The sequence below is a fragment of the Camelus bactrianus genome, chromosome 20 (assembly GCF_048773025.1).
Source record: "Camelus bactrianus isolate YW-2024 breed Bactrian camel chromosome 20, ASM4877302v1, whole genome shotgun sequence".
Classification (NCBI taxonomy): domain Eukaryota; kingdom Metazoa; phylum Chordata; class Mammalia; order Artiodactyla; family Camelidae; genus Camelus; species Camelus bactrianus.
In genome coordinates, this window is record NC_133558.1 from 39044474 (window position 1) to 39071671 (window position 27198).

General features: G+C 36.6%; 1 protein-coding gene across 3 annotated transcripts in view; it reads left to right on the forward strand.

Moving 5' to 3' along the window:
- Positions 1-27198, forward strand: part of KHDRBS2 (KH RNA binding domain containing, signal transduction associated 2) — a 644953-nt gene that overhangs the window by 170309 nt on the left and 447446 nt on the right. For all 3 annotated transcript variants that reach the window (XM_074348987.1, XM_074348989.1, XM_074348988.1), the window contains exon 3: positions 10321-10437. In XM_074348987.1, the coding sequence (XP_074205088.1) occupies positions 10321-10437 (117 nt within the window). The remainder of the gene's footprint in view (positions 1-10320; positions 10438-27198) is intronic.

Sequence of the window (27198 nt, forward strand, 5' to 3'; positions counted from 1 at the left end):
TTCTGCCTCCATGTTTAAGGTTCAGTAAGATGTCAATGGAAACCTATTAATACTCTCTTTAGTGGTTAATTCTAAAACATTCTTATTTTCCTTCCCTATTTTCTTGAATACCCATCATTGTCTGTTATGTTACATTGAAAGGGGCTTTCTTTGATAGAGTCCTCTGTAAATTCCAAGTGGTATTATTTCATTCTACAGACATAGCTTGATACCTTTGTGATGGAATAAGTCTCTCTTCGCTTGATCACCGATGTTCTCTGGCGATCGCTGAGCTGAGTTCCTGGAGTGTTGTCTTTTCCTGCCTGTTTACACAAGAAGGCTAATTTTGATCTGCGACAGTGGCCTCTCTCTGTGCAGTCTGCCCCGATTGCTTTCCTTCGTTTTAACAGCAACAGACACAACGATGGGAGACTGCAGAGTGATTTAATGATGACTTTCTGAAGCACAGAACAGCAGCTGTATGAATTCCCACTGATTAGGGACGGGAATCATCCTCAAATCTGGAACAGGATGGAGAGGAAGACAGTGATGAGGACACAAAGGATTTGAGGATCAGGAGACGAGGGCCCTCAATCCCTTAGTGTCCCATGGAAGAGGAGGGCAGAGCTGCAGCAGGGATGGTCTCAGGACACTCCTCACAGATGGCCCAGTGACCAGCTCTGCCCTTCCTACGAAGCGGTGTAGACGCAGTGTGGTACTTCCTCTATTTGAGAAGGAATGGAGTTGCTGGAATTATTTATTTCAGCTGCTAGTTTATTAACAACTGCCCAGAAAAAATGCTACATGTAGAAAAAATCTTTATTTCGTACAAGTATTGATCAAATATCATTAATCATGAGGAAATATATTAAGAAAGAAGAAAGGGCAATTGGGAGACTAAAGATAAAGACATCCTAGGGTATCCTATGCTTAGAGGATGAATTAGTAAAACTTGAAATATATATGCCCAATATCATTAAGTTCATTTTCTCCTAGTTTAAACTGTTCTTGGAGTCATTATGTTCAAAATGTTCCTAAAATATTTTTTTCTTAAAATGTCTCTAGTTTTCTGATAAGCACTTGCTTTGTCCCAAATTATGCTTTGTTGCTTCACGAACTCACTGAAATATCTTGTTTTGGTTAATTTTACTTGACACTGTTTACATGTTTGCCTTTAGAATTAAGATGAAAAATGTGGTTCGAATTGCTCAGAGGACTTTTTGAATATAAAATTATTACAAAACAGCCATTTAATGTCTTAAGCATAAATCTTAAATGAATTTGACATACACAAATTGAATCTTCTTAAAACACGTGTGATAAAATACTTTCAAATTATTTGAAGCTATTTAACACACTGAAAACACGAGTGAGTGTACACTCTTTTTTTTTTTTAATTGAAGTGTAGTCAGTTACAATGTGTCAGTTTCTGGTGTACAGCACAGTGTCCCAGTCATGCACATACATGCATACATTCATTTTCATATTCTTTTTCATTAAAGGTTACTACAAAATATTGAATATAGTTCCCTGTGCTTTCCAGAAGAAATTTGTTTTTTATCTATTTTATATATAGTAGTTAATATTTGTAAATCTTAAACTTCCAGTTTATCCCTTCCTACCCCCTTTGCCTCCATAACCATAAGTTTGTTTATTATGTCTGTTATATTGAGTCTTAAGCATCTTAGCGATTCCCAAATTACTAAATTATGGCTCAATATTGAAGACACTACAGTGTCATTCTTGAGTTATTTTCAGTGTTTAAAAGAGATTTGCTTTAAGGATAAGGTTGGGACCAACTGCTGTCAGCGAACTGATAATTCAGCTGTCACGATTGCATCAGCTGGCTTTGAAGGAGGATTGAAGATAGGCTGAAAGCAGAGGAACTAAAATGTCTCATTGGACGACAACTTACGTACTGGCTATTTTCAGAACTAATCTTAAAATAAGTTCCCCAAAACTAAGCACTACAAGAAAAATATGTAATCAGCTTCATGACTACTTCTGTTGTATTAAAATTGCAAACAGAAGTGGTGTCCAGTCCTTCATGCATTAAAGTCCTCTTGAGGAGAGAGGAAGGGGGGAGAGGAAGTCCTTCCCACGGGAGTTTGCGGGCAGATGCCCCTTCGTGGGCTGCCGGCAGCCCTGTGTGGCGGGATGGCGTGTAGACATTGCTTCTCACACCACACACACACACTCTCTATGACATCATCCACGTGGGGCACTTTGCAGAGTGCCTGGCACAGGGGGAACCTTCAAACAATCTTAATTGTAGCAAGTAATAGAAGTCTGTCATTGTAACAGTAATAATGTATAATAAATACAAAAATAAAGATATTAGCAATATAAAAATAATAAATGAGAAACTATTATCAAAGTCAAAGTTCACGGTAGGTGTCAGGTACCATGAGAGTTTGCTGAAACAGTAATAACCATGAAATATTAGCAGCTTATGTTGATTTACCTCCTATTTTGCAGATATTATTATCTTTATCTTCTCTATTTTACAGATAAGAAAGAAGAAGTTTAAGGGAATTTAGGCAATTTAGCCAAATTTATATAGCTCGTGAATTTACAAACCCATGAAGTCTGGCTTCAGAACCACACTTGTAAGCATTATGCTCTCAGCTCACTGATGTTGGGGTGTTTCACTTATCCAAATAGTAATTGTATATTAAAAAAAAAAAAGTCCTCTGAGCCACTCCTCAGTATTGACTCTAAAACATCCAGATATTATGGAAGAGATAAAATTACATCAGCCAACTTCAACTATGATAAATGAATCCTTGTCAGCAAAAGTAAATGGTAGGTTGTACGTTTATCAATTTTAAAACCACATTAAAAGAACTGCTTGTTTAAAAATGTTACATAATTCATGTTAGGCACCAAAGACATTTTCTTTTAATTTGTGAAGTTAAACCCGTGATTATACAGCTTCTTTATTCTGTTGGATGCTTGTATTCTGTTTTAAGAAGCAGTTTGTAAAAGAATTAAAGGGGATGTGTCTTACAGCTTCAGGACAATTTGGTTTCAAGGTAGTCATTGGTTAGACATAGAGCTACCGCATTGAATTCTATGTCTATGCGTCTGTTTCTGTTTTGTATTTCTGTTCTTTTTTTTTTTTTTTTTTTTTTTTAAGATTCCACATATGAGCGATCTCCATATGGTATTTTTCTTTGTCTTTCTGGCTGACTTCACTTAGAATGACCAAGGGGGCGGGGAGTGGAAAGGGACAGACTGGGATTTCAAAATGTAGAATAGATAAACAAGATTATACCGTATAGCACAGGGAAATATATACAAGATCTTGTGGTAGCTCACAGCGAAAAAGAATGTGATAATGAATATATGCATGTTCATGTATAACTGTAAAATTGTGCTCTACGCTGGATTTGACACAAGATTGTAAAATGACTATAATTCAATAAAAAAAAAGTTTAAAAACAAAAAAGCTACTGCATTGAAATAGAAGTGTTGGAAAATGTGTCACATAATCATGGCAGAGAACGGGGACTTCTAGGGGTAGAGACCTCAGCCAGGCATGGTCACAACCATCCCAGGGCAGGCATCACTTTGAGCGCTTTGGTATTTTTGAATTTAGAGTGTTTACTATGACCAGTAAAGGGACAAGGAAGTTCTGTTACAGAGTACTAGGCAAGTTCCGTCACATTTCCCTCCACTGGATTGTTCTGTTTGGTTTCTTTTAAAAGTTATATAATATTCAATGCCGTCAAAGTACATGTATGATTTTCATGATTTTCAAGCAGAGCGTAAGAAAATAAAATGAACACTCATCCATTTTCAGAGTTTACCAGGCTCTTGACTTTGGCCTTTATTACTGCACTTGTCATTTGAGGGTTAGATTTACTACTCACGCATATATTCATAAGTAAAGTATTTCACATTGCTTGCTGTTCAGTTTTGTAAAAAGTGTCACATGGCGAGAGCTTGAATTTGTTACTCAAGGTTTCCTTTCTAGGATTTGTTAATGTGATTTCAGAGAGTGGTGGGTAATTTCTGTTCACTGCTGTAAATAACCCACTATGGATATGTGACAACTTACTTACTCCTTTGTATCAGGGATGGTTCTGAAAATAGAATCCACTCCCTACGCAATGGTTATAATGTATAATTCAGGATGAACGTGACTGTTGGACATGGGGAAGGTTGCCTCCACCGGAGGTGAGACCTGAGCCTGACACCTGCCAGGGCCTGTGGAGTTGGGGGCGGGGGGGGGGAGGTGGCCACGTCATGGAGCTCACGTACAGGGCAGTGATGCAGTCGTGTCTGACCGCCGGGACCTGCCAGGAGTGATGGGCTCCAGTTCAGGGTCACCTTCTAAATCTCATGCAACTTTCTGTCACTGACAGAATCCAGCACCGAAGGAGACGTGGACACGTGTCGCTGTGCTGTCCAGGCGACAGCGCACCACTCTTGATGGGTTTCCCCAGTTCTTTTTGTCCTTATGAGCAGTGAGACTTTGAACATTCTTGTACACGTGCGAAGCTGTCTCTAGAGAGCATCGCTGGGAATGGGTACCCTGAGGCACAGGTTAAGTGCCTTTACAGATTTACAGGACGATGCCCACAGGGTTGTATCTGCTCACAGTCCTGTGAACAGGGTATGAGTCTCCGTGGTTCCACATTCTGGCCAGTGGTTGGTTTCTGAACTTCTTTATTTCTACCATCATAGTGTGTATAAAATGATGTCTCATTGTGGTCTTAATTTGATTTTTCTTTAAATTCTTTTTTATTTTAGTACAATTGATTTTATTTATTTATTTGGGGAGGGTAGATTGATTGATTGATTTACATGGAGGCACTGGGGATTGAACCCAGGACCTCGTGCATGCTGAGAACGCACTCTACCACTGAGCTACACCCTCCTCCCTTGATTTTTGTTTAAATTCCAATGAGGTTAAAATGTTCATACTTTTTTCTTCTGCCATTCAAATTCTTCCTTCATGGCTGTAGCTGTTGTTTGTCTTTTCCTTACAGTTTCAATTTTTTTTTTTTTTTATTGAGGTGCAGTCAGTTTACAGTGTTGCATTGTATTCTGGTGTACAGCGTAATGTCCCGGTCCTGCATATACATTCATTTTCATGTTCTTTTTCATTATACATTGCTACAAGATACTAAATATAGTCCCCTGTGCTGGACAGAAGAATCTTGTTGTTTATCGATTTTATTTATAGTCCCTTACAGTTTTATACCTGTGTTTGTAAACTCATGCTTTATTGTTAACATATAATGTGAATAGTCTCCAAATTTGTGACTTGTGTTTTGCCTTCTTTGTGCTGTATTTTAATGAACAGATACTCTTAATTTACATCAAAATTTTATTTTACTGGTAGCATATTTTTATGTCTTGTTTTAGAACTCTTAGGCATTATTTTTTTTAATATTTTTCTCTTAGAAACTGTACGCTTTGGCCTTTCAGACCTGAGTCGATAACCCATCTGTATGTATTTATTTTTTGTTATGCTGTGGGAAGCAGTTTCATTTTCTTACTGTGGAGAGCCAGCCATGCCCTGAATTAGACAGCTCCTTCTTTCCTTAGCATATTAGCTTTCTATTGTTGCTGTAAGTTATCACAAACTTACTGACTTAAAACACAACAGATGTGTGATTTTCTGTGTTATTTTAGTTATGGAGGTCAGAAGTCTGAAATGGTCCTTAGGGGCTAAAATTCATGCACTGGTCCGGCTGCATTCCTTTCGGAGGGTCTAAGGGGAGAAACTGTTTCCTGACTCTTCAAGCCTCCAGAAGCTGCCCTAATTCTTTGGCCCGTGACCCCCTTCCATCCTCAAAGCCAGAAACTGCATCACTCCAACCTCTGACTCTGCTGCCACCTCCTTTCGCTTTGAAGGACTTCTGGCACGCCTGCATCATCTAGGGTTCTCCCTTCATCTCAGAATTCCTCGTTTAATCACACTGGCAAAGTTCCTTTTGCAGAGTAACACACGTGCTGATCCTGGTGCTAGGATGCGGCCCCCCTCAGTGATCTCTAGCACCCCTGTATCATGCGTCCCTTAAACATAAGTGGGATCTGTTTCTGGATTCTGGGTTTCATGACTCTGTTTTCTGCGTGTGCCCCAGGGCTGCAAGTATCACACTATTATATTAATACAGCTTTTTAATGAATCTTTGTATATGATGGGAATAGCCCTCAGGTTACTCTTCTGCATCTAAATGTTTTGGCTATTCTTACACTTTCACCTTTTCAGACATTCTTAGAGCCAGTTGGCGCATTGATTCAAACTTTATTGTGGCTGTAATTAGAATTGTGTTCAATCTACAGATGAATTGGAAATACTAGAAATCTATACAACATTGAGACTTCCTCCTCATGAACATGATCTATCTTTCAATCTATTTTTTTATGTTTTTATTTTTTTAATTGAAGTACAGTCAGCTTACAGTGTGTCCATTTCTGATGTACAGCGCAATGTTTCATACATATACATGCGTATATTCATTTTCATACTCTTTTTCATTATAGGTTACTACAAAATATTGAATATAGTCCTCTGTGTTATACAGTAGAAACTTGTTGTTTCTCTATTTTATATATACTAGTTAATATTTGCAAATCTCAAACTCCCAATTTATCCCTTCCCAGTAACCATAAGTTTGTTTACTATGTCTGTAAGTCTGTTTCTGTTTTGTAGATGAGTTCATTAGCATCAATTTATTTATATCCATTTCATGGTTTATTAATGTACTTTGTATATTCTTCATAAAGTTTTTGATCATAGATAAATGTTATCTTTTTTAAGAAAAACATTTACTATTTATATGTTGCTGATATACAAAATTTTTTATGTTGACTTTGTATAAAACATTTTGCTAAGCTCTTTTACCAATTCTAACAATTTTTCTGAAATCACTGTAAGCTTTATATGTACATAATTATATAAGCTATGAATGTTATTTTATTTCTTACTTTCTGATATTTATAACATTTATCTTATTCATTATTTTGAATTTTCAGTGTCAAATAGAATATGAAGAATGTGCATGTTCACCTTGTTTTTGGTATTTATTTTACTATTAAGTAAACTATTACGTGTTTTGAGTAGAAACTTTCTATCTGGTTAAGGAAATTTCCCCCATTTTTTAGATGATGTGAGCTTTATTAATGACTGAATTTGAATTGTATCAAATTATATTTTCTATTCAAATGAAATGTTAATTATTGTTTCCTCTATTGTCCATAGGTGAATTACAGTTAGAGGTTATAAATCTTAAACTATGTATGTACCTGTGGTAAACACAGTTCAATCATCATGCATCTTTTGTGTATACAGCAGGCCTTGGTTATGCCACTATTTTGTGAAATGGGTTTTGTTTCATGAGTGGATTTGATCTATACATTCGCTTTTCTGACGTAGCCTGCTGAGGGCGTGGGCAGTTAGTTTTGCATTTCCTTCTCTGGAGGAGTCTTCTGTTGGTTTGCAATCTTGGGAGTTCCCTGGGTGAAATTCAAAACTGGTCCCTGTAAACAGAGGGTGGAGACGGAGGAGTCAGATCACACCAGACTGACGGCTGGTGGGTTTAACCTGCAAAGCAAGTTACACACGAGGCTTGTCTTGGCAGTGGCAAGGCAAGTAGATCTCCTCACATGCCCACCAGGGCCTCCAGAGTTTGTAGAGAGGGCTTAACTGGGTTCAGTCACGCACATCATCCAGAGAGCCCAACAGCACCGTGCTCTCTCCAGGCTGCGTCTTTGAGGTGGCTTCTATCATGGGAACAGCGGGCAGAACACAAATTTCAAGGACAGGGTGGGGGTGAGGAGTCTCCCATTGCCTGGGTCCAGTCACGGGTCAACCAGTAGTCGTGTCCGCCGGAAGACCCCCTCCAACCTCTGTGTAGACTGGAATGATCTATCTCCTGAAAGCTTAGTGAGGCTCCTTTGTACAACCGCCTGGGACTAGTACTTACGTGTAGGACATTTCACTGTGATACGATTTTTTAAATATTTGTGTAGGTTTTCAACCTTTTAATTTTCCTCCATTCTTCATTGAAGTACTATTTACATACAGTAAAATGCACAGGTCTTAATGTGCATCTTGATGAGTTTTCACAAAACTAAACCTATCTTTTCAATCAAATACAGAATAATTCCATCACCCCACACGTTTCCTTCATGCCGCTTTCCAGCCAGTCCAACCCTAGCCTTCTAGTCTCAACAAGCAACCACTCATGAATTCTAACGCTATGTAGTGTTTTTGTCTCTAAGATTTTATATTAATGTAAAATCTAACATGATATGCTCTTTTGTTTCTGGCTTCTTTCACTCAATATGGTGTCTGTGAGATACTCCATGCTGTTTTTGTCAATCATTTTTTTAAAAATGGAGGTTCTGGAGATTGAACCCAGGGCCTCCTGCATGCTAACCACGTGCTCTACCACTGAGCTGTACCCTCCCCCTATTGTATCAATCGGTAACTAATTCCTTTCTCTTTATGTATAAACTTTGTCTTTTCTCCTTGGGTGGACATTGGTTTATTTCCAGTTTACTAGTAATCATGAATAAAATGTCACAGACTCTTGGGCAAGGCATTTGGGGAACATATGCTTTTATTTCTCTTGGTTAAATAAAGTATAGAATTACTTGGCCATAGTGGGACTCTACATTTAACATCAAAAATAACTGCCAGTCTTCTTCCCAAAGGAACTGTGTCATTGTAAACTGTCAGCAGTCCTTCCTCCAGCAGTTCCACAACTTCTTCAACATTTGGTCCTTTGTTGAGTTTTAGCAGTTCTGGTTGGGGGAGGGGGTGTAACCATTGACTTGATGGAGTTTTCCATCAAGTCATTTTCCATTAGTCATTTTCCAGACATATACATGGGAAGTGTTTTCTCCCAGTCTGTGGCTTGTCTGTTTAATTTCTTAATGGTTTTTGGATCAGCACATGTTTGAGTGAGCGCTCTTTGCTCCCTAGTTAAGTCACCTTTCCCAGCTCAGATTTGCAAAGGTGTTCGTATGCGCTTTCCTCCTCGACCCTGTATAATTTTAGCTTTTCTGTTTAGATCTCTGGGAGGTCTCGAAATAAGTTTTGCCTAAATGTGAGGTGCGATGGGAAAGTTTTTTGTGTGTTTGTTTTGTTTTTGGCTTGTTTTTGCATATGAATATCCAACTGTTCCAGCACTATTTGTAAAAAAGATTCGACTTTTCAAATTTGACTGCCCTGGCATTTTTGTTGAAAATCAGTTGACTGTTTAAGTATGGTCTTTCTGAACTTTATCCTGTTTCATTTATGTCATTTGCCTATAGATAAGACAATGCCTATTTGTCTAATGACTATATGTGGTGAGAACAGACATCCTTGACTTCATCCTGAATTTAGAGGAAAAAGCATCTAGTTTTTCCCCATTAAATGTGATTTATTTCTTACTGAGGGATCATGGATTGAAAAAAAAATAGAATAACTCTGATTAAGAAGGAAGTTACTTAATTTTATTCATCTTTATTTTATATGCCCAACATAGGTTTTGGTGCAATTTAAGCCTTTTCATATTTTTAACATTAATCAGTGAGTAATCACCTGAATCACTCGGTGTGGTAATGCTCCTTTTGGTAGCTGGCAACATACTGTGATAACTGCTCTGAGTTCACCTGTGTTTAAACATATTTCAGGATGAATAAACAAACTAGACAGACTGCCCTGTGCTCCAGAATTTTCCAGTTAGGCAGACTGTTTTGTATATATGCTGTCTCTAGCATTTTAAAATTTTCTGTGTGCGTGCACATCTTTTATTTGCTGATCCTTCGAACAACTCTTTAACACAGAGAAAGTAAGATTAAAGAATAGTTTAATCTTTTTATTCCCAATCATGAAATTTGAAATATACATTGTTAGGGACACAGACAATGCTTATCAAACATGAATATTAAATTTTACTTTAAAAATACATTTAAAATATTCACGTTTGCAATTTTGGAGGTACATAGGCATGTTAGGGTTGTTTTTAATTTCAATGATCTGGTTGGAGAGAAAAAGCCTTTAAAAATTTTGTCAACTATAGAGTTCCTCCATAGTTTCTTTCTTAAATAATTAATTTATGTGATTATTTAAGTCAGTGATACGTTCAGCATGTTACTCACTTGAGCATTCCTTTAAGAAGAAGCATCTTTCAAAAAGTGGGTCTGAGCTTAGAGGTCTGAGATGGTTCCATGTGTGTGTGTGTGTGTGTCTGTCTGTCTGTCTGGGTATGTGAAGGGCATAACTCTCTTCTCCATGGTAAAGTTTGAAAAAACCCATAACCCGTCAGTTATGCTTGGTGTAAATTATTCCTTTTCTCTACTTTAAAACATTGTATTGATTTTGTTTCCTAGTTCAATTTTGTGGGGAAATTGCTTGGACCAAGAGGAAACTCCTTGAAGAGGCTACAGGAAGAAACAGGTGCTAAAATGTCTATCCTGGGCAAAGGATCAATGAGAGATAAAGCGAAGGTATGAACTTTGAATCTGATGCTTAACACACACACAGAGTTACCTGTGACACCAATGGCCACATTTACAGGCACGCTTGAACTCTTCTCCAGTAATTTCCTATGATTTTTACCCTCTGGGACTACTTTATGACACTTTCTGATGTCTCGTCTATATTTTTTCTTGTTATTTTTTGTTTTCTTTTTAAAAATTTTTCCCCTTAAACAGCTTTTTTTGTTTAAATTGAAGTCTAGTCAATTACAATGTGTCAGTTTCTTGTGCACAGTGTAACGTCCCAGTCTTGCATAGACATACATAGATTTGTTTTCATATTCTTGTTCATTAAAGGCTATTACAACAGAAGCTCACTTTTCAATTGTGAGGATAAAAGGCATTCCTAGAGAAATCCAGAAAGTGAAATACACAGCGTGTTTGCAATATTTCGAAATACTTTAGGAAATTAACTGCAGCTCAGAAATTTCTTGAAAGGCTAAGTCCTTCATGCACCACATGGGCAGCCAGCTGTCAGGAATCACGCAGCTGCCGGCCTCACCGGCAGTTGCTTCTGAGCAATCTTCACGGGTAACGTGGAGCTTCAGAGAGGGTGCCACTATTTTTAGTGTTGCTGATGGCAGAGATTGGTGAGGGGAAACAGACAAGGCAGTGGTTCTGAAGGCTTATCTTTGAAAAGAGTGAGGGACCAACATGTTCTGCAAGAAAAATGGTTGGAGAGGTTAGAGAAAGTCAAAGCCTGGAAACATCCGATACGTGAGGAAATGACAGAAAAGCAGGAAAGCAAATTTCTTGCCTGTGTACCCATTGTCCTTAAGTGGAAATCACAAATGGCCGGCCAGGTTGCCACTAAAGTATGTTGTAATGAAAGCTATGTTGGCATTTCTATTTGTGAGCTTGGTTGAGATTATGGGATGGGGCCTTGCAACGTGCTGGTGGTTATATTTTTGAAGTGAGGCGCTGTTAGACATGTTCTATTTGAGAACGTATGAGAGTCCTCAGGGCAAGCCTGTCTCTCCTTGATGCGCTGATACCAGGAGCCGTTTCTCTCTTACAATCTATCTTCTGTATTTGGTGACGGCCACTTTAGTAAGTCCTTTCTGATTTCACGGCAAGATTGATTTTCATCAACAATAAAATCAACTAAAACCTTCAAAGCGTTGCCGCCTGCCTGGCGGGCAGTGTGGGTGTGAACCCCGTGCCCAGCATCCATCCCTCGCTTGGCTTCCGGGCTGCGCCACACATCAAACAGCAAGGTAGCCTCCCCTAGGCCTGAAGGGGTGAGGCCGTGCGCGCTGCTTGTCAGTCAGGCCGGGGTTGGTTACATAAACTCCTCTTTCAACTCTGTAATAGCCCCAACAACAAAGCGATTTGTAATCCCACAAAATCAAGAGCCCAGACAACTCCGACTTTCATTTTAGCTCTGTCCCTTGTAAACTGCACAGTAGATCAACAATATTTCTTCCTCAAGCTCCCTTCTATGGAAAAGAACCTCCATCCCATCTTCCCTTCCAGAGACAGAGGAATCAGCATAATACTTTGCTTAAATATCACTTGAGTTTGTGACTCACAGGGACTGTATCATAAATTAGAGAGAGGTAGGATTTTATTTTTATTTATTCGCTGCATTTCTGTTTCTCTGATGTGAATCCTGAGAAGTTAGGGTGCCAGACTAAAAGCCCCCCCCCCCCCGCAAACAGTGGCATATGCGATAAGGACCACTGCATTACAAACATTTATTTTGTGAGAACACAATGAAACCTGTGTTTTAATGGTGAACCAAAGCAAGGTTATTTCAGCCTAATTTGGACTCCAAGTGACCCACCAATTAAAATAGTTAGATTTGAGTTAAGGAGTGAAATATATCATGATGTGAGTGAGAAATCTTTTTTTCATATTAGCATTTTCAACCCTTTTATGTATAAATATTGTCTGCTACTTATGACAGACTGTGCTCTGACCTTAGGCATAAATCTATCCAGGTTCTACTCTTCATAAGCTGGTATGGACTGAAAAAGCTATTGCCCAGCATAGGCAGTTAGTCAAGAATTATATTTTATTCAGCAGACAAACAGGACGTAAGCCCGGGAGTCAGCCTCTCACGTATCTCTGAGTAACTCTTCTTTAGCGGTAAAGGAGGAGACAGGACACAGGAGATTTTTCCAGCAAAACCAGGTGGCTGGAATGTCAAAAGATTACTGTTCATTAAGAAAACCAGGCATCTCGAGTGAATTTAGCGCTTTGCTGTGTGTGGGAAGATGGGAGGGTCTAGGCTTGTTGAAATTATCACTTTGATGTGCACCTTAACTATCCAGGACCAGCATGCTGCTTCTCTCCATCCTAAGTCCCCTCGGGGGCACCACTGGGGACGGCTGCAGTAGTTGATGGCTTGGTGGCTTCCACAGTCTTTGTTTACTGACATGGCAGGTGGCATTCTGGAATGACAGCATGATGTGGTGATGGTTTATGTTATAGATATTTGTTATTTTAAATCCTTATGTATTATTTTAACATAGTCCAACATTATTCACAGCTCAAAAAAATTTATTTTATAGATTTATTTTATCATTTATGTAATTAAGACCTGCTGTTTGAAAACTTTCAAGGACGTAGTGTCTCAGCCATAAACCAAGGATTATATACAAAAATATATTTTAACGTTATTAGTGCAATAGTTTTCCCTGCATTGTCCCTTGTCACTTGGACTACAGCCTTATTTCCCACGAGGAGTGAAATGAGGGAATCAAAATCTCTTAACCCATGATGTGGGAATTTTTTTAATTTATTAAGCTATTAAAAAGTAGACTGTATGCAGACAGAGAAATTTCTAGACACTTCTCGTCTTATAAACCAGAATTATAATGATGTATATCTTTTTTGCTATTGAGGAAGGGCCTCTCTTTTCATCTTGGGCTGTACTTGTCCACCTCAAAATCGTACAACCAAGATTCAAATGAGATATAATCAATATAGAAAGGGAACATTTAAAATTCCACACTCTGTGGCAGCTTGAAGATGGCTGCGAAGTCTTTGACTTTTTTTTTTTTTTTTTTTTTGAGACGAATGGGGTCTAATTGTCTCCCCCAGGAATCTGGACAGTTTGAGGACCTGCTGTAACAGACGGCAGGGGAGGGTTCCTTCCCAGCTTCTGAGGGTGGGCTGGGAAATAAAGTGCACTGTCTGCCTCACTGGCAAGAACATCACCTCTGGGAAGTCTCCGCTGCCCTGCAAGGAGCCTAGCAATCCTGAGTCCGCCTCCTGCGAGGAAGCCGGAGTTACAGGCAGAAGGCTGTGCGGGTACCAGTGGGAAGTCCCAGTGGAGCCCGGCCTCCCGGACTCCTCGTCCAGGCGCTGCGCGTGTGCGTAAAGAGCTCGCCAGGATCGGCGATCACTGGATGCTTGAGGCCTCCTGTCTGCAACCCCAGACTCGGGGAGCAGGTACAACTTATCCTCACTGTGCTGCGTCTAAATCCCCCACCGGTAGGTCCACGCGTAATAATAAAACGGTGGTTATTTCAGGCAACTCAGGCTGGCATGATTAGCTATGCAACACCAGATAACCAGAACACAGCCCTCCTCCTTTATATGTAAAATAAATGGTTTTCAACATTGTTAGCCTTTTTCCAGATACTGGGTTTATTCTCTTCTTGTGTTTCTACTGCCCTCTCATGGCAATTAGTATAGAGTTTGATAATTTCTGGAGGTTTGTTTGTTTTGTTTCTTTGTTTTTACTTGTGACTTATTTTGAATTTGTTCAAGTGTATTCTTAAATCAGATGATTAAAACATGTGTCAGTGCTTTATCTTAAAGTTACCAGTAAAGGAAATAGCTTCCAAGGAAGGCAGTTTAAACATATCTTCTTGGTAGGGGCATTTTATGAAGGACCAGGCACAAAAGCAGAATGTTCTGGTTAAAAAGTATCAGGCTAGCCATAAAGCTGGTTTAAGATCTTCATACCTTTGAATATCTGGTTTAATGTCATAAAACTCAAGGTTAATTGAGTAGGTAATTCTAATTTCTCTGTAAGGCTTCTTAATTTTATTACAACCTGACAGACTGCTCTGGCATTTTATCAGGGATGCTAGAAGTTTCCCAGAAGGGGAAGTAAATTGCACCACACTGCAAGCACTGCCCTGGCCCAAGCCTGGAACAGCGTTCTTTCTTAGCCTCTCTCTTTTGACCAAGTTGAATCTTGAAGATTTGTCTCAGCCAAGAAAAGGACCATATGGCATTTGTGTGCTGAGAGCATTAACTGAGTTTCATGCTTTATTAAGTCATTTCTTATAAACGGTGGGATTTAGATATGGAACCAAGTTATACAAGGCATCCATCATTATGATTATTGACAATATTTGTGCCCATTGACATTGTTTCTTTTTTTTAACCAATTTCTTGTACTTAGAGAAGAATATCTAAGCAGAATCCTAAGGTGATGCAGTGTAATGGTTTCCACTTATATACTATCAGTATATTTTATCCATTTAGTGCTACATATATATTTAGTGGTCTTATCTCAGTAGATGGTAAGAAATGGGTAAATTAGTCTTTTTGTTTATATATATAAATATATTTTAAATATCAGTATTTGCTTTATTTTCTCACTTTGCTTTGCCCATATACCTAGTAACCAAAGTAGTTGACCCATATGAATATATCATTACTCTAATAAAATATTAGAAAGAAAAATTTTCTAAATAGCTTTATTTTACTCATTGTAAGACATAATACTTTTTTTAAAAAAAAATCGTTAGTAATTTGAATGTCAAATGAAGAGGTAACTGCTATCAAAAGAGTCAAATAATAATGGTATTTATTCTCTTGGAAAAGCCTTTGATGAAAAGGTGGTGGTTGTTATTTGTGTGTTTTCAGAGAGATGCTGTTAAATGTTTGTTTTATTTTTGTTTGTTTGCTTGCTTATTTTGGAGGGGGAGGTAATTAGGTTTATTTATTTATTTTTAGAGGAGGTACTGGGGATTGAACCCAGAACCCTCAAGCATGCTAAGCATGCACTCTACCCTCCCCCTTAAATGTTTGTTTTAAGTTGTTGAAACTTGACCCCGATATAAGCCATGTTCTTTGAAGAGAAACTTGGACACTGTTCTAGCACAGCTTGGGGCATTTGGAGATACAATTAAGAGGATAATGGACCCGGAGTGGGAAACGCTGAAGAGAGAAACCCTGTACTCAACTAGAGTGCACATCAGCACTAATTCAGGTCCCGAATTCCGTTAGTTGCAGTGATGTTTGGTTGACTTGGCATTCTTTCTCCTTATTAGTTTTTGAATTAGTCATTCAGAAATTGAATAGTCATTTTATCAGTCATAAATATCTAATTCCTTAGCTGAGTAGAGTTGTCATGAATCCTAGAAAATTCGTTTGAGCTCTTGACAACCCTTGATAAAATGTAGAGAACTCTGCTATCTGCCTGGAGTCAGCGATGCTAAATAGAGCCCAGGGAAAGACAAAGAAGTCAGCAGCTCCTCGGAATAACGTTTCTGAGTTCACTTTTGTTTCCTGTGTGTGTTGGTTCACGCACAGTGTTTTATACGCTTCAGGGATGCATTCACGAGACATTCTCGGTCACCAGCACTCAAGCCAGTTACAGGATAAGGATTCCAAATACCAACACAGGAAATGCTTTCATGCAACTTTTTTCTTAATATATAAATATCACAAATCACCTAGACTCCTTATAAATGTATTTTTAAATGTTAAAAAGACCAAGGAAAATGAAATGCGCAGGACACACATGAAATTATATACATTGTCAGTGCAGAATAAAATCAATCAGCCTATCTAAGAAAGAAGTGGGAATTTTTATTTGGGCCAAATTGAGGTTTATGACTTGGGAATTGCCTCTCAGAAAGCTCAGAGATACTGTTCTGCTCATTAGATAGAAGTCAAAAACACAGTGATACAAGTTTTTGAGATAGAGGGCTATGCAGTAAATGACATATTATTGACAGTTTCCACAATTCAGCTCTAAGCATCATTGTGGTAGGTCATGTGACCCCTTACAGTCTCAAGAAGGAATGTTACCTGTAAGGAGTTGTCGTGGTGCAAGGACAATGTTGCTCTTTAAGGTTGAGTAGGTATTTCTGCCCACGGGGGAGGCTTGGTTGGTGTTCAGCGCAGATGTTCAGGGCACAGCGGGGGCAGAGATGTGGCCAAAGGGCAGAGAAAACTTCGTATGTTTACATTTTTCTTGTCTTTGCTGTAAAATAAGAGTTTTGTTTCACAATATTTTGCTCTGAACACAGTCGATTACACTATTGACGTTTTGCAGCCCAGACAGTGTTTTATACGCTTTCAGGGATGCATTCATGAGACGTTCTCTGTCACCAGCACTCAAGCCAGTTACAGGATAAGCGTTCCAAATACCAACACAGGAAGTGCTTTCATGCAACTTTTTTTCTTAATATTTAAATATCACAAATCACTTAGACTCCTTATAAATATATTTTAAAATGTTATCTGCAAAAATATGTACTGTTTTGGAGGGGAAGGTATAGCTTCGTGCGCTTAGCATGCACAAGGTCCTGGGTTCAATCCCCAGTACCTCCACTAAAAAAAAACAAATTAAAAAAACTAAAGATAAGTAAACCTAATTACCCTCCCAAAAAAAAAAAAAAACCTAAAAAAAAAGGAATAAAAATATGTACTGTTTTGTATATGTTTTGCTCAAACTGAATATTTGTTTTAATTTGAAAAACAGTAATGTTTAATTGTTTTTGCTTTGTGAGGTCAGAATTTTGAGACAGATTGCAAACTGGTGTGCCAGTATTCTTCCCAGTGGTTTATACCAGGTGCAGCGCCTCTAAACCGCAGGTGTATAATTTGAGTAGGAGAACTCGGAATGTCTCCCAAAGTTTTAATGTTGACATTTCTAAGCTTCTAATTCCCTCTTTTGCTGCTGTCTCTTTCTCAATAGTAGGCTTGCTGTTTTCGCTTTTTTTCTCCTCCCTTTTTATGTTTTACGTGTCTTAAAAATATTTTATTTCTATCATTTGGCACTTCTAAAGCATTTTGAATGTTTCTCCCAGTCTTTCTTAATTTTCTTTCTTTCGTATTTTGTGTCTCATTTTTATCAGGATGTAACTTACAAGCACGGAAATCTACCGCTTTTAGGCGTGCAAGCATATATGTAGTCGTGCTTGCATCATCGCAGTCAAGATAAAGACCATTTTTGTCACACCAAGAATTTGGGGGGGCCCACTGCCCCCTGGTCTCTGGTTACCACTGATCTGCTCTCTGTTAGCCTTTTCTATAATTTCATCAATTGATTTATACAATACATAGCCTTGTTCCTGTATTCTTCCATTTAAAATAATGCTTTCTGAGGATTATCCATGTTGCTGCATGTATCGATAGTTTGTTCTTTTACATCACTGAGAAGTTTTCCATTGTGTGACTACGTCACAATTTGTTTATCCATTCTTTTATTGATGGTAACTTAGATGGGATATTATAAATAAGGCTGCTATGAAGTTGTATATATAAGTCCTTGTATGGCTATATAACTTCACAATAGAGAATTTGGGAATTATTCACCAAAAGTTAAAGCACAAGACATTTACATCATCTTTTTTCATTAATGCAGTACATTTGTCAGAGGATAATACATTTTTTAAGAAAGTTAGAAAGAAGTACTCCTAATGCGTTGGTTATATATTTACTTTCTGATTTTTGGTGTGGTTTATTTGATATTAATAGATGTTAATCTATTATTTTGATGAAAGACTCATTTCATTTTTAAACTAAGGTTTGAGAGAATACTTTTCCAGCAATGCTCCTAAATTAGGACCCCAAAGTTCCGAAGCAGACTGAAGATTCTGATTCCCCAGTCGGACAGATTAGATTTGTTAGATAAATGAAACCACCTGCATCATTTTAGATGGTCCTACCAAATTGATTCATGGAGTGTCTAATATTTCCAGGTAATTAGCAGTGGCATTTTCCAAACTCGGTAACTGAGAGGAAAATGTAACCTTCTCTGAAGAATTGCACCCTCTAGGGTTGATGCTTTAGAAAATTATACTGTTCTCAGGGAATACGCACCAAAGAATTAACATCAGACTTTGAACAGATGTTGCAGCATCCTTGTTTTATTGCTGGTGCCCCAAAGTGGTGATACAGAAAGTCCTCTCTCCTCCCTCCCATCTGATGGTAAACACATTCCTCATTTCTCGGCTCTGACAGTTTAGTGGTAGATCTCATGTGGCTGTTCCCCCAAAATACTGCCTTCTTTTTTTCTCCTCTACCGTAAATTAAACTCTAGTTATTAAGTTCAATGCATATCTTCTTGTGGAGACTCCAAGGAGTCTTTTCCTCTAATGGAACGTGGAGGATTTATTTCAGAAGATAATATGTTTTTCTCTCTCACTCAAAGAATTTTACTTCTTATGGAAGTATTTTATATCTACATATGCATATTCACTTAAAATAAGCAACAATGTGAAATCTGTGTATAATATTAATAGAACCTTATCTATGGCATTGCGGTCTGTTAGTTTAATATTTCATATAATGGCTTTATTTGGGAAAGTCCCAGAAACTGATTTATTATGAAAGTCCACAAGTCTGTTAATATGTCATACTCCTGTTTTACCTTTTCTGCTTCGATTTCTGATCTTTCTCTTGGACTGTATTAGTGGTGATACACAGATTAACCACTCAGCTCTTGTTTCTGATGGAGGACAGATGGATTTAGATTGTGAATCTGGGGACTGTTTGTCCTCCCTGGCATATTGCATGCGCATTACAAGTTAATTTCTAAATCTAGTTGTGTTTCCTTATAATGTTATTTATTCACAGTTTTGGAGAACATAGTCAATGATAGTTTATTTGACTAGAAAATATTTGATACACTTTGTGAAACAGATTCAGAGAAGGATGTTAGATAAATTGGGCATATCTTAAAAGTTATTTGGAAGGTTTCTTCAGTACTATACATGTTACAAAAGAGCAACAAAAACGCCTCCTCTTCCCCAAATGTCACATAATACATTCCAGTTATCATATCAACGTTGGAAAATAAGTATTATTGCTATCCCTAATATTTTATTGCATCTGTTACTAAAATTTGGTCATGTATCTTTATATTTTTAATGTTATTAAATTATGTGCTATCAAAATTATAGCTGGTTATTATATACTATTTCAAAAAGAAGGGGGACTATAACCCATACTTAGTGAAATTAGATTATAATTTGTGACTATGCTTAAATTTTGATGATTGTCTAACTCCTTGGTTTGAAGATATAATTTGCCAGATACGTATGTGCAAAAAAAAGTTACAGTTTTATCATTTGTCCAAGTATTTTAACAGAATTCTAGTTGTAGGTCAGAGAAGGTAACTTCAAGGCACAAAAGGAAAAGAAAAAAACATCACTTTTCAATCTTAGTTATCTCGAAGACATGTTGTTAATACCCTAAGGTAAAGGGTCTTGTGGATTGCCCTGTGTGGTGACAAGTGAATTTTCACATCTGTCAAACTGATTAGTTGAGAGTTAAATATTAATTTATTTCAGCAGGTTATTTGCTGATGCCTTTAAGAAAACATGTTGCCAATAAGCATTAATTAGTTTGATATTACATGCACACACCCACATGGAAACATGCTCTGATAGTAAAAAAAAAAAAAATGTTAAAAATATATAACTGGGAGTTTTGACTAAAGATATAGGGTGAATATAAGCATTTATGAAAATTAGTGGTTTTAGAGTAAACATGGATTTTTACACTGCACAACTAATCATATAGTCAACAGAAGACTAGCACAGTTACGATGTCAGTAAGGACACAGAGCACATAAAGCATACAGTTCATTTCCAGGTTAACCACACAATCAATGAAGGGTCAGATCTGTCCACATACGTACAGATGAAATTTTAAGGTATTGGGTTCTCAAATATTTTCATTGAAGTTCCCTGTTCAGAGAAGAATTAAAAATAGCCTTAAGTCTTGTCCAGGTTTTGCCATGCTCAGCCCAGTTTAGTTTGAAATTTGCAGTTTTGTACGTAGCATTAAAAAATAAAATATATATTACATTGACAGTCATAGTTGCACTTGATCTTAGGTAGGTTCTTATTGAAAATCGGTGGCAATAAAAGTACAAGCTGCATTTTTCCTTTGGTTTTATGAACTTAATAATGTTCTTCAACTCATTCTTCCTGTATAAACCCTGGCAGTCAGTTTTGGGTCCTCACTCCACTTACATTACAAGAGAAAAAGAAGTATTCAGTGGGCTACTTATTTCCAAAAGGAGAATTATTTCTTAAGCTCTAGTGTACTAGACCTTTCTGTGGTATCTGGTATTCTAGACTATTCACTGCTTTATTTTCATTTAAACACACACACACCACACACACATACACACACGTATTAAGTACTTCTGATATGGAAAGACTTTTCATATGAGCTGGTCATTCAGCAGTTAAGTTTAAAAGAAGACAAAAATACACACTACTTAAAGTTTAAATTCTCCTTGAGGTATATGGATATTAAAAGATATAAGTAACATCTTTAAAGAGAAAATGAATAAAAACAGTACCAATAAGATAGAAAAACCAAACTACTCACAAACAAATCAATATCTATACCCAGACCAGGTGACAGGTATCTTTCACAGACCCAAAGAGCAAGTGTGTGGGGATAAACCAGTGGAAGCTACAAGAACCTTGTGCCACCAACATTTGTAGGGGAAAAGCAGAAGAAAAGGAAACGTGGTATCTGATGGCACATGAACAGGAAAATCCCTGAATAACAGTATTTTTTTCAGGTAAATGTAAGAATAGAAGCTGAAACTGAGCAGTGATTTTATTCCTCAATTTGTGGGTGAAACCACTGGATCCAACTCAAGATTTGAAGATCCTGGAAAAGTCTAAGTCTCTGAACTCTTGAAATTCTACCACAGAGCTAGACAATGAAAGAAACTTCTGAGAACAGCCCCAAACTGAGCCACGGAGAAAAAAATAGGGGCAAAATAAGTGGCATATTTAAATTAAATGGGCCGTTGAGGGAGAAGACATACCTCAGACAGTAAGAAGCTGTATTTTTTTTAAATTGCATTTATTTTTGGGAGGGAGGGAGGTCATAGGGTCTATTTATTTATTTATTTTTAGTTTTGCTTTTTAATGGAGGCACTGGCGATGGAACCAGGACCTTGTGCATGCTAAGCATGTGATCACCCACTGAGCTCTACCCTCCCCACCAAGAGGCTGTATTTTTCATCCCTTTGGAAGAGTAACGAAAGAGGGATTCATGGTGCTTACACCCCCTTGCTAAAAAGTAAAGAAAGTTTCATTTCACTTAAAAATGAGTAACAGAAAAGGATTTTGGCTGAATTTCATAGGAAGATATTTTAAGGAAAAGATGAAGCTTCAGAACGAAAATAAAAGCAGAAAGATGTGCACAGAAGAAACATGGAATCTCATATTTAATGGCAAGGTAAAAAAAAGAAAAAAGTATTGAAGTAACTCAGAAATAGAAAACCTCAAAATGATTAAATTGGGGAAAAGGAGATTCATAAAGAAAGGTGGCACGACTAATGAAAGAATTATGAATAAAAATAAATTTCTGAACTAAAGAATAAGAAATAAAAATGAAACTAGACACAAATGGTAATGTCTTAAATTCAAATATAAGTGGAGAAACATGATTAGAATTTGAGAGGAGGATGTGTATAGAATGCAGGCAAAGAAATCCACCATATGTGCAATAGGAGTTCTCAAAAATGAAGGAACAGAGTAAAAAGCCATAATGGAATACAATTTTAAATGTTTTTCTGGAATTAAAAGCAAAATTTGAAACTAAAGAAAGTGCTCACCATGTCTTTAGGAAAATCAACAATAATGTATTAGACATATTCTAATAAAAACAATTAAACTTCAAAAAAGTCTTTGAGCATTCAGGCAAAAATACCAAGTAACTTACAAGGGGACAAAAAACATCATCAGACTATCTCAGCAATGGTTTTTGCTGGAGATAATCAAATAACTTATATAAGATACTTAAGGAAAGATAATGTAAATCAGGAATTTTTATTCAGTTGTAGGAACTCTATACACAAAAAGCCTTCAATTATTAGTAATGAGAAGGAGGGAAGGGGGCAGGGCACAACCACTGAAGGAATGATGCAGCAACTGAAACCAGGACAAACTGGTTAGAACCAAGACGGCAGAAGAGTCAATTTTCAAGTCCTTTCTAAGTAATTTACTACAGAGGCCAAATGTCATAGAGTTATTGAGTTATTCCCATGGCATATTGCTAAGTGGTAAAGCACCATTAAGAAAAATATACAATTCTATCATTTATATAAGAAAAGTGGAGTATAAATATAAAAAAATTAAATATAAACTTTAAGCTCAAAGCATTTGTCATAATGGAAATTAGGAGGTCTGTTTTCTTTAGGATTAGGTCCATGGGTCTCCGGAGCCAACTTGAAATGGTTCCCTCTGCACGATGCGAGTGTCCTTAAGGGGAATAATTCCAGTGAATTGAAATCCATCAAATATTCTTCATTCTCTGATAGACGTTTACAATGCTACCTGATGCAAAACATTTGCTAAGAAAGTTGAAGCTGATTTTTATCAAGCCGTTGGATGTAATTTAATATTTTATGGAAACTACAGGAGAGGGAAGAACATGTTAAGCAACACAGGAGGGATGTCATAAGCAAAATCTGGGCTGTCGCAACACAGGGGGTAAGTGTCTTGGCATCTCCAACAAGAGAGAAATGTGAGGAAGTAAAAGAGTTTGAGGGACTTCCTGGAAATTGAAAGAGACTTGGGAAACATTTGGACCAATTGTAACGCATGCACCACATTTCATTCCTCATACTGAGAAACAAAGTGTAAAAAAATTATGGTTGTATAAATGAACACTAACTTGATACTTTTAAAATAAGCTTTATTAACAAATTTTATAGAAGATAGTAGTGTAGGGGTTATGTTTGTTTTTAAAGTCTTTGTTCTTTAGAAATACATACTGAAATAGAGATATGCTTTTTAACAAAAATAAAGTAGATGTATAGAAGAAAATTTTTTATCCTAATCTAAGATTATAAATTATATATAAATTACATATAAATTATATATATATATAAATTATACATTTCTAGGTTAAAAATAGTAATAAAATATCCCTCTCAGAGGTGGAAAGGCACCAATACCTTTAAATGAAATTTCATTGTATAAAAGGAAGAGGAAACTTGTAAGAAATTGATAGTATTTAATTTGAAAAGAATATGTAAAATCGAAAAAATGTCTGACACAGGATTTTAGAAGGATTATATGCCATTGACAGACTGTCTCCTAGAATGTGAGACTGGGACAAGCACCCATCAAAGTTAAAAGCTCAGTTTCATCAAGTACATGAATTTGACAATATTGGCGAATTTAGAGAAATTTGCTCATGGTTAGATTGATTTTATTCCGATTTTTAGGTATAGAAATGATTAAATTTCAATGCTTCGTTGATTTTTGTAGAATAAATTTTAATTTTATTATTTAGTTTTAATTATTTTTCTGCCTTTCTTTACATGTGGATGAATGAAGAGTTTCTGAATTATTTGTACTGATCATGTATCCCAGGTTTCTGTTTGTTGTATTATTGGTTCTCGTGAGGTTCATGATAAATACTTTTAATATACTTTAATGGGTTATTGTTGCAAGGAATTTTGCATTGCCGCAATGGAGACAGCATTTACAGGGATATGTAACTTAGGGATACAGTTACACTGAATGATGAAAAAATAAAAACTCAAAGCAGTGGTTCTTTTGAGCCCAGAGAAATTAGATTCCTTGATAAACAACTCAAGAAGGTGATAAACAGGGTTTGAATAACTAAACGAAATCTTTTTGACTGTATAATATCATTATTAAAGATGAATGAGATATCGTTTTAAAAGATTGATCTATAAATTATTTTATCTTGCTAAATTGCTATAGCAATATATTTTGCCTTCAACATGTATCTATGGTGAATCACTTTAATTTTAAGGTTATGAATTTAAATAGGTTTAGATATGGCAAAGTTACAATAATTTATAGTTTTCTTAAAAATTATTTATAGCAGTTTCCAATCTGTGCTTCAGCTACCTTGCCTGTGCTGGAAATTGAGTGGAAAATGATACTACCAAAAAAAACACATATTTTCCAAGTAAAAGTTTAAGACTAGTGTTAATAAATTGTCAATAATTTTCATTTTGGTGTCCTGCTTTTAACTCTACGGTAAGACCTAGTTGCTTTGTGCATTACAGTCACGGGTCAATACTATATAATTACTACTCATACCACTGTAGTAATATTCATTGCAGTATATGGGACTTAAGAGTTATATGAGGTTATCATGGGTGGAGTGGAAAGTAAATATTATAAATTCTGTTTTTAATTTTTATAAGAATGATAATTAATTTTCTCTAAGATAATATGTTCATTGAAACTGTGTGTATGTCAAAGTTATCTTTGTGTTTTCTTGCGTAAGTTGTGTGTGTTCAACAAATTAGACAGGTATGTGATCACTAAGCTTTCGAAAATAATGGTCTGCTGCACTGAAGATGCAAACATCTATACAGATGCTAAAAAAGTAACGGTATGTGTTTAAAGAACAGTGGACTCCAAGGGGAAAATTCTTGTTCTTTGTTTTTAGTAATGTCTATATTTTGAGAATTTAAGAACTTAGATATGCAAAAAATAGTGACTATATAAAATATTCTCAACTTCATTATGACTGTAGTATTACTCCAACTTCATTCACATTGTAAATATTGCTGATGAAAATTTAGTTTACACAATGATGCAAAATATTATGGAAATAAATGTATTTCCTTTGTTGTTATTTTAGTGGTAAATATATTAAAATAGACATAATTTCTCTTAAGAATTTAAAACCGTCAAATATTTACTTATTTAGGACCATAAGTGTGTTTTCTATGTCTGTGAGTCTGTTTCTGGATTGTAAATAAGTTCATTTGTACTATTTTTTAGATCCCACATATAAGTGATATCATATCATATTTGTCTTTCTTTGACTTACTCACTTAGTATGATAATCTTCAGGTCTATCCATGTTGCTGCCAATGGCATTATTTTATTCTTTTTTATGACTGAATAATACTCCTGTGTGTGTGTGTGTGTGTGTGTGTGTGTGTGTGTGTGTGTGTGTGTGTGTGTACACCACATCATCTTTATCCAGTCATCTGTCAATGGACATTTAGTTTATTTCCATGTCTTGGGTATTGTAAATAGTGCTGCTATGAACATTGAGGTGCATGTATTTTTTTCAAATTAGAGTTTTTATCTTTTTTGGATATATGCCCAGGAGTGGGATTGCTGGATCATTTGGTAACTGTATTTTTAGTTTTTTAAGGAACTTCCATATGGTTACCATAGTGGCTGCACCAATTTACATCCCCACCCACAGTGTAGGAAAGTTCCCTTTTCTCTACACCCTCTCCAGCATTTATTACAGACTTTTTCTTGATGGCCAGTCTGACTGGTGTAGGACAATACCTCATTGTAGTTTTGATTTGCATTTCTCTAATCGTTAGTAATGCTGAGTATCTTTTCATGTGCCTGCTGGCCATCTGTATGTCTTTTTGGAGAAATGTCTAGTTACGTCTTCTGCCCATTTTTTGATTGGGCTATTTGTTTGTTCATTTATATTGAGTTGTACGTGCTGTTGATATATTTTGGAAATTAAGCCCTTGTCTGTGGCATCATTTGCAAATATTTTCGCCCAATTCTTAGATTAACGTATTTTTTTGTTGTTTTATCATGTGGCATGATGAGATAGCAGAACAACAACAAAGAAAAAAAAACCCCAAAGAACTTGACTTCTGCAATAAAGCAAACATTTTCTTATAGGACAAATTTTTATGTCATGCACGTACTATAGAAGGATTACACTGATGAAGTAAGAATCCAGAAATTTCTTGAAGTGACCATTCTGTTGAAGTTTGATTGTTGCTTTTGTTGAATCAGAAATTCGAAGCTGACATAACAACCCAAAGAGTAAGATAATAAAATTAATTAAGATCAAGTAGACAGTGGCAAAAAAACTTCTAATGAAAAATTACAACCGAAAATAAAGAAATATATAAAAAATAATTTTCTTTATAATCTTCTTTCGATATAGCATACAAATAATTCACCCAGATTTTCTTCCCTTAGTAAAATGACGAATATGATAGCTTGTCATTACCTAGAAACTGAAACACAGGGAGATAAACATACTCCCTGTATTTTTACTGTTTTGATGCGGACAAATTGATTAACTCAAACAGGCCTATTGCCTTTGGCAAACCTGAAGATACTTTAGAAAATGAGAAATTGCCACTTCAGTCGGCTAAGTAACGATGTCCATTTCATGAAGAGAAATTTGTTTTCCAGCTTCATTGAGTGATCTGTTTCCCAGATGAAACCCTAACACTGATTTAACATTGACTGAGAGCTTTTGGGGGATGGGAGTAATTAGATTTTTTCACTTATTTATGTATTTTTTTTTTAGTGGCAGTACTGGGGATTGAACCCAGGACCTTGTGCTTGCTAAGCACACGCTCTACCACTGAGCTATGCCCTCCTCTCTGAGAGCTTTTCTAAAACTGATGAAGCAGAGGAATAAATTCTGGCTTTCCTCAGAGTGTTTCTTTCTTTTCCAACTGCCGTTTAGCTATTTACTTCAAGGGTCCTCCCCTCTTCAAAAGAAGACTTTACTACTATTTCCCTTTTATCCATCTTAAAATGTTCCTTTTCCTCCCATAAGCTCTAA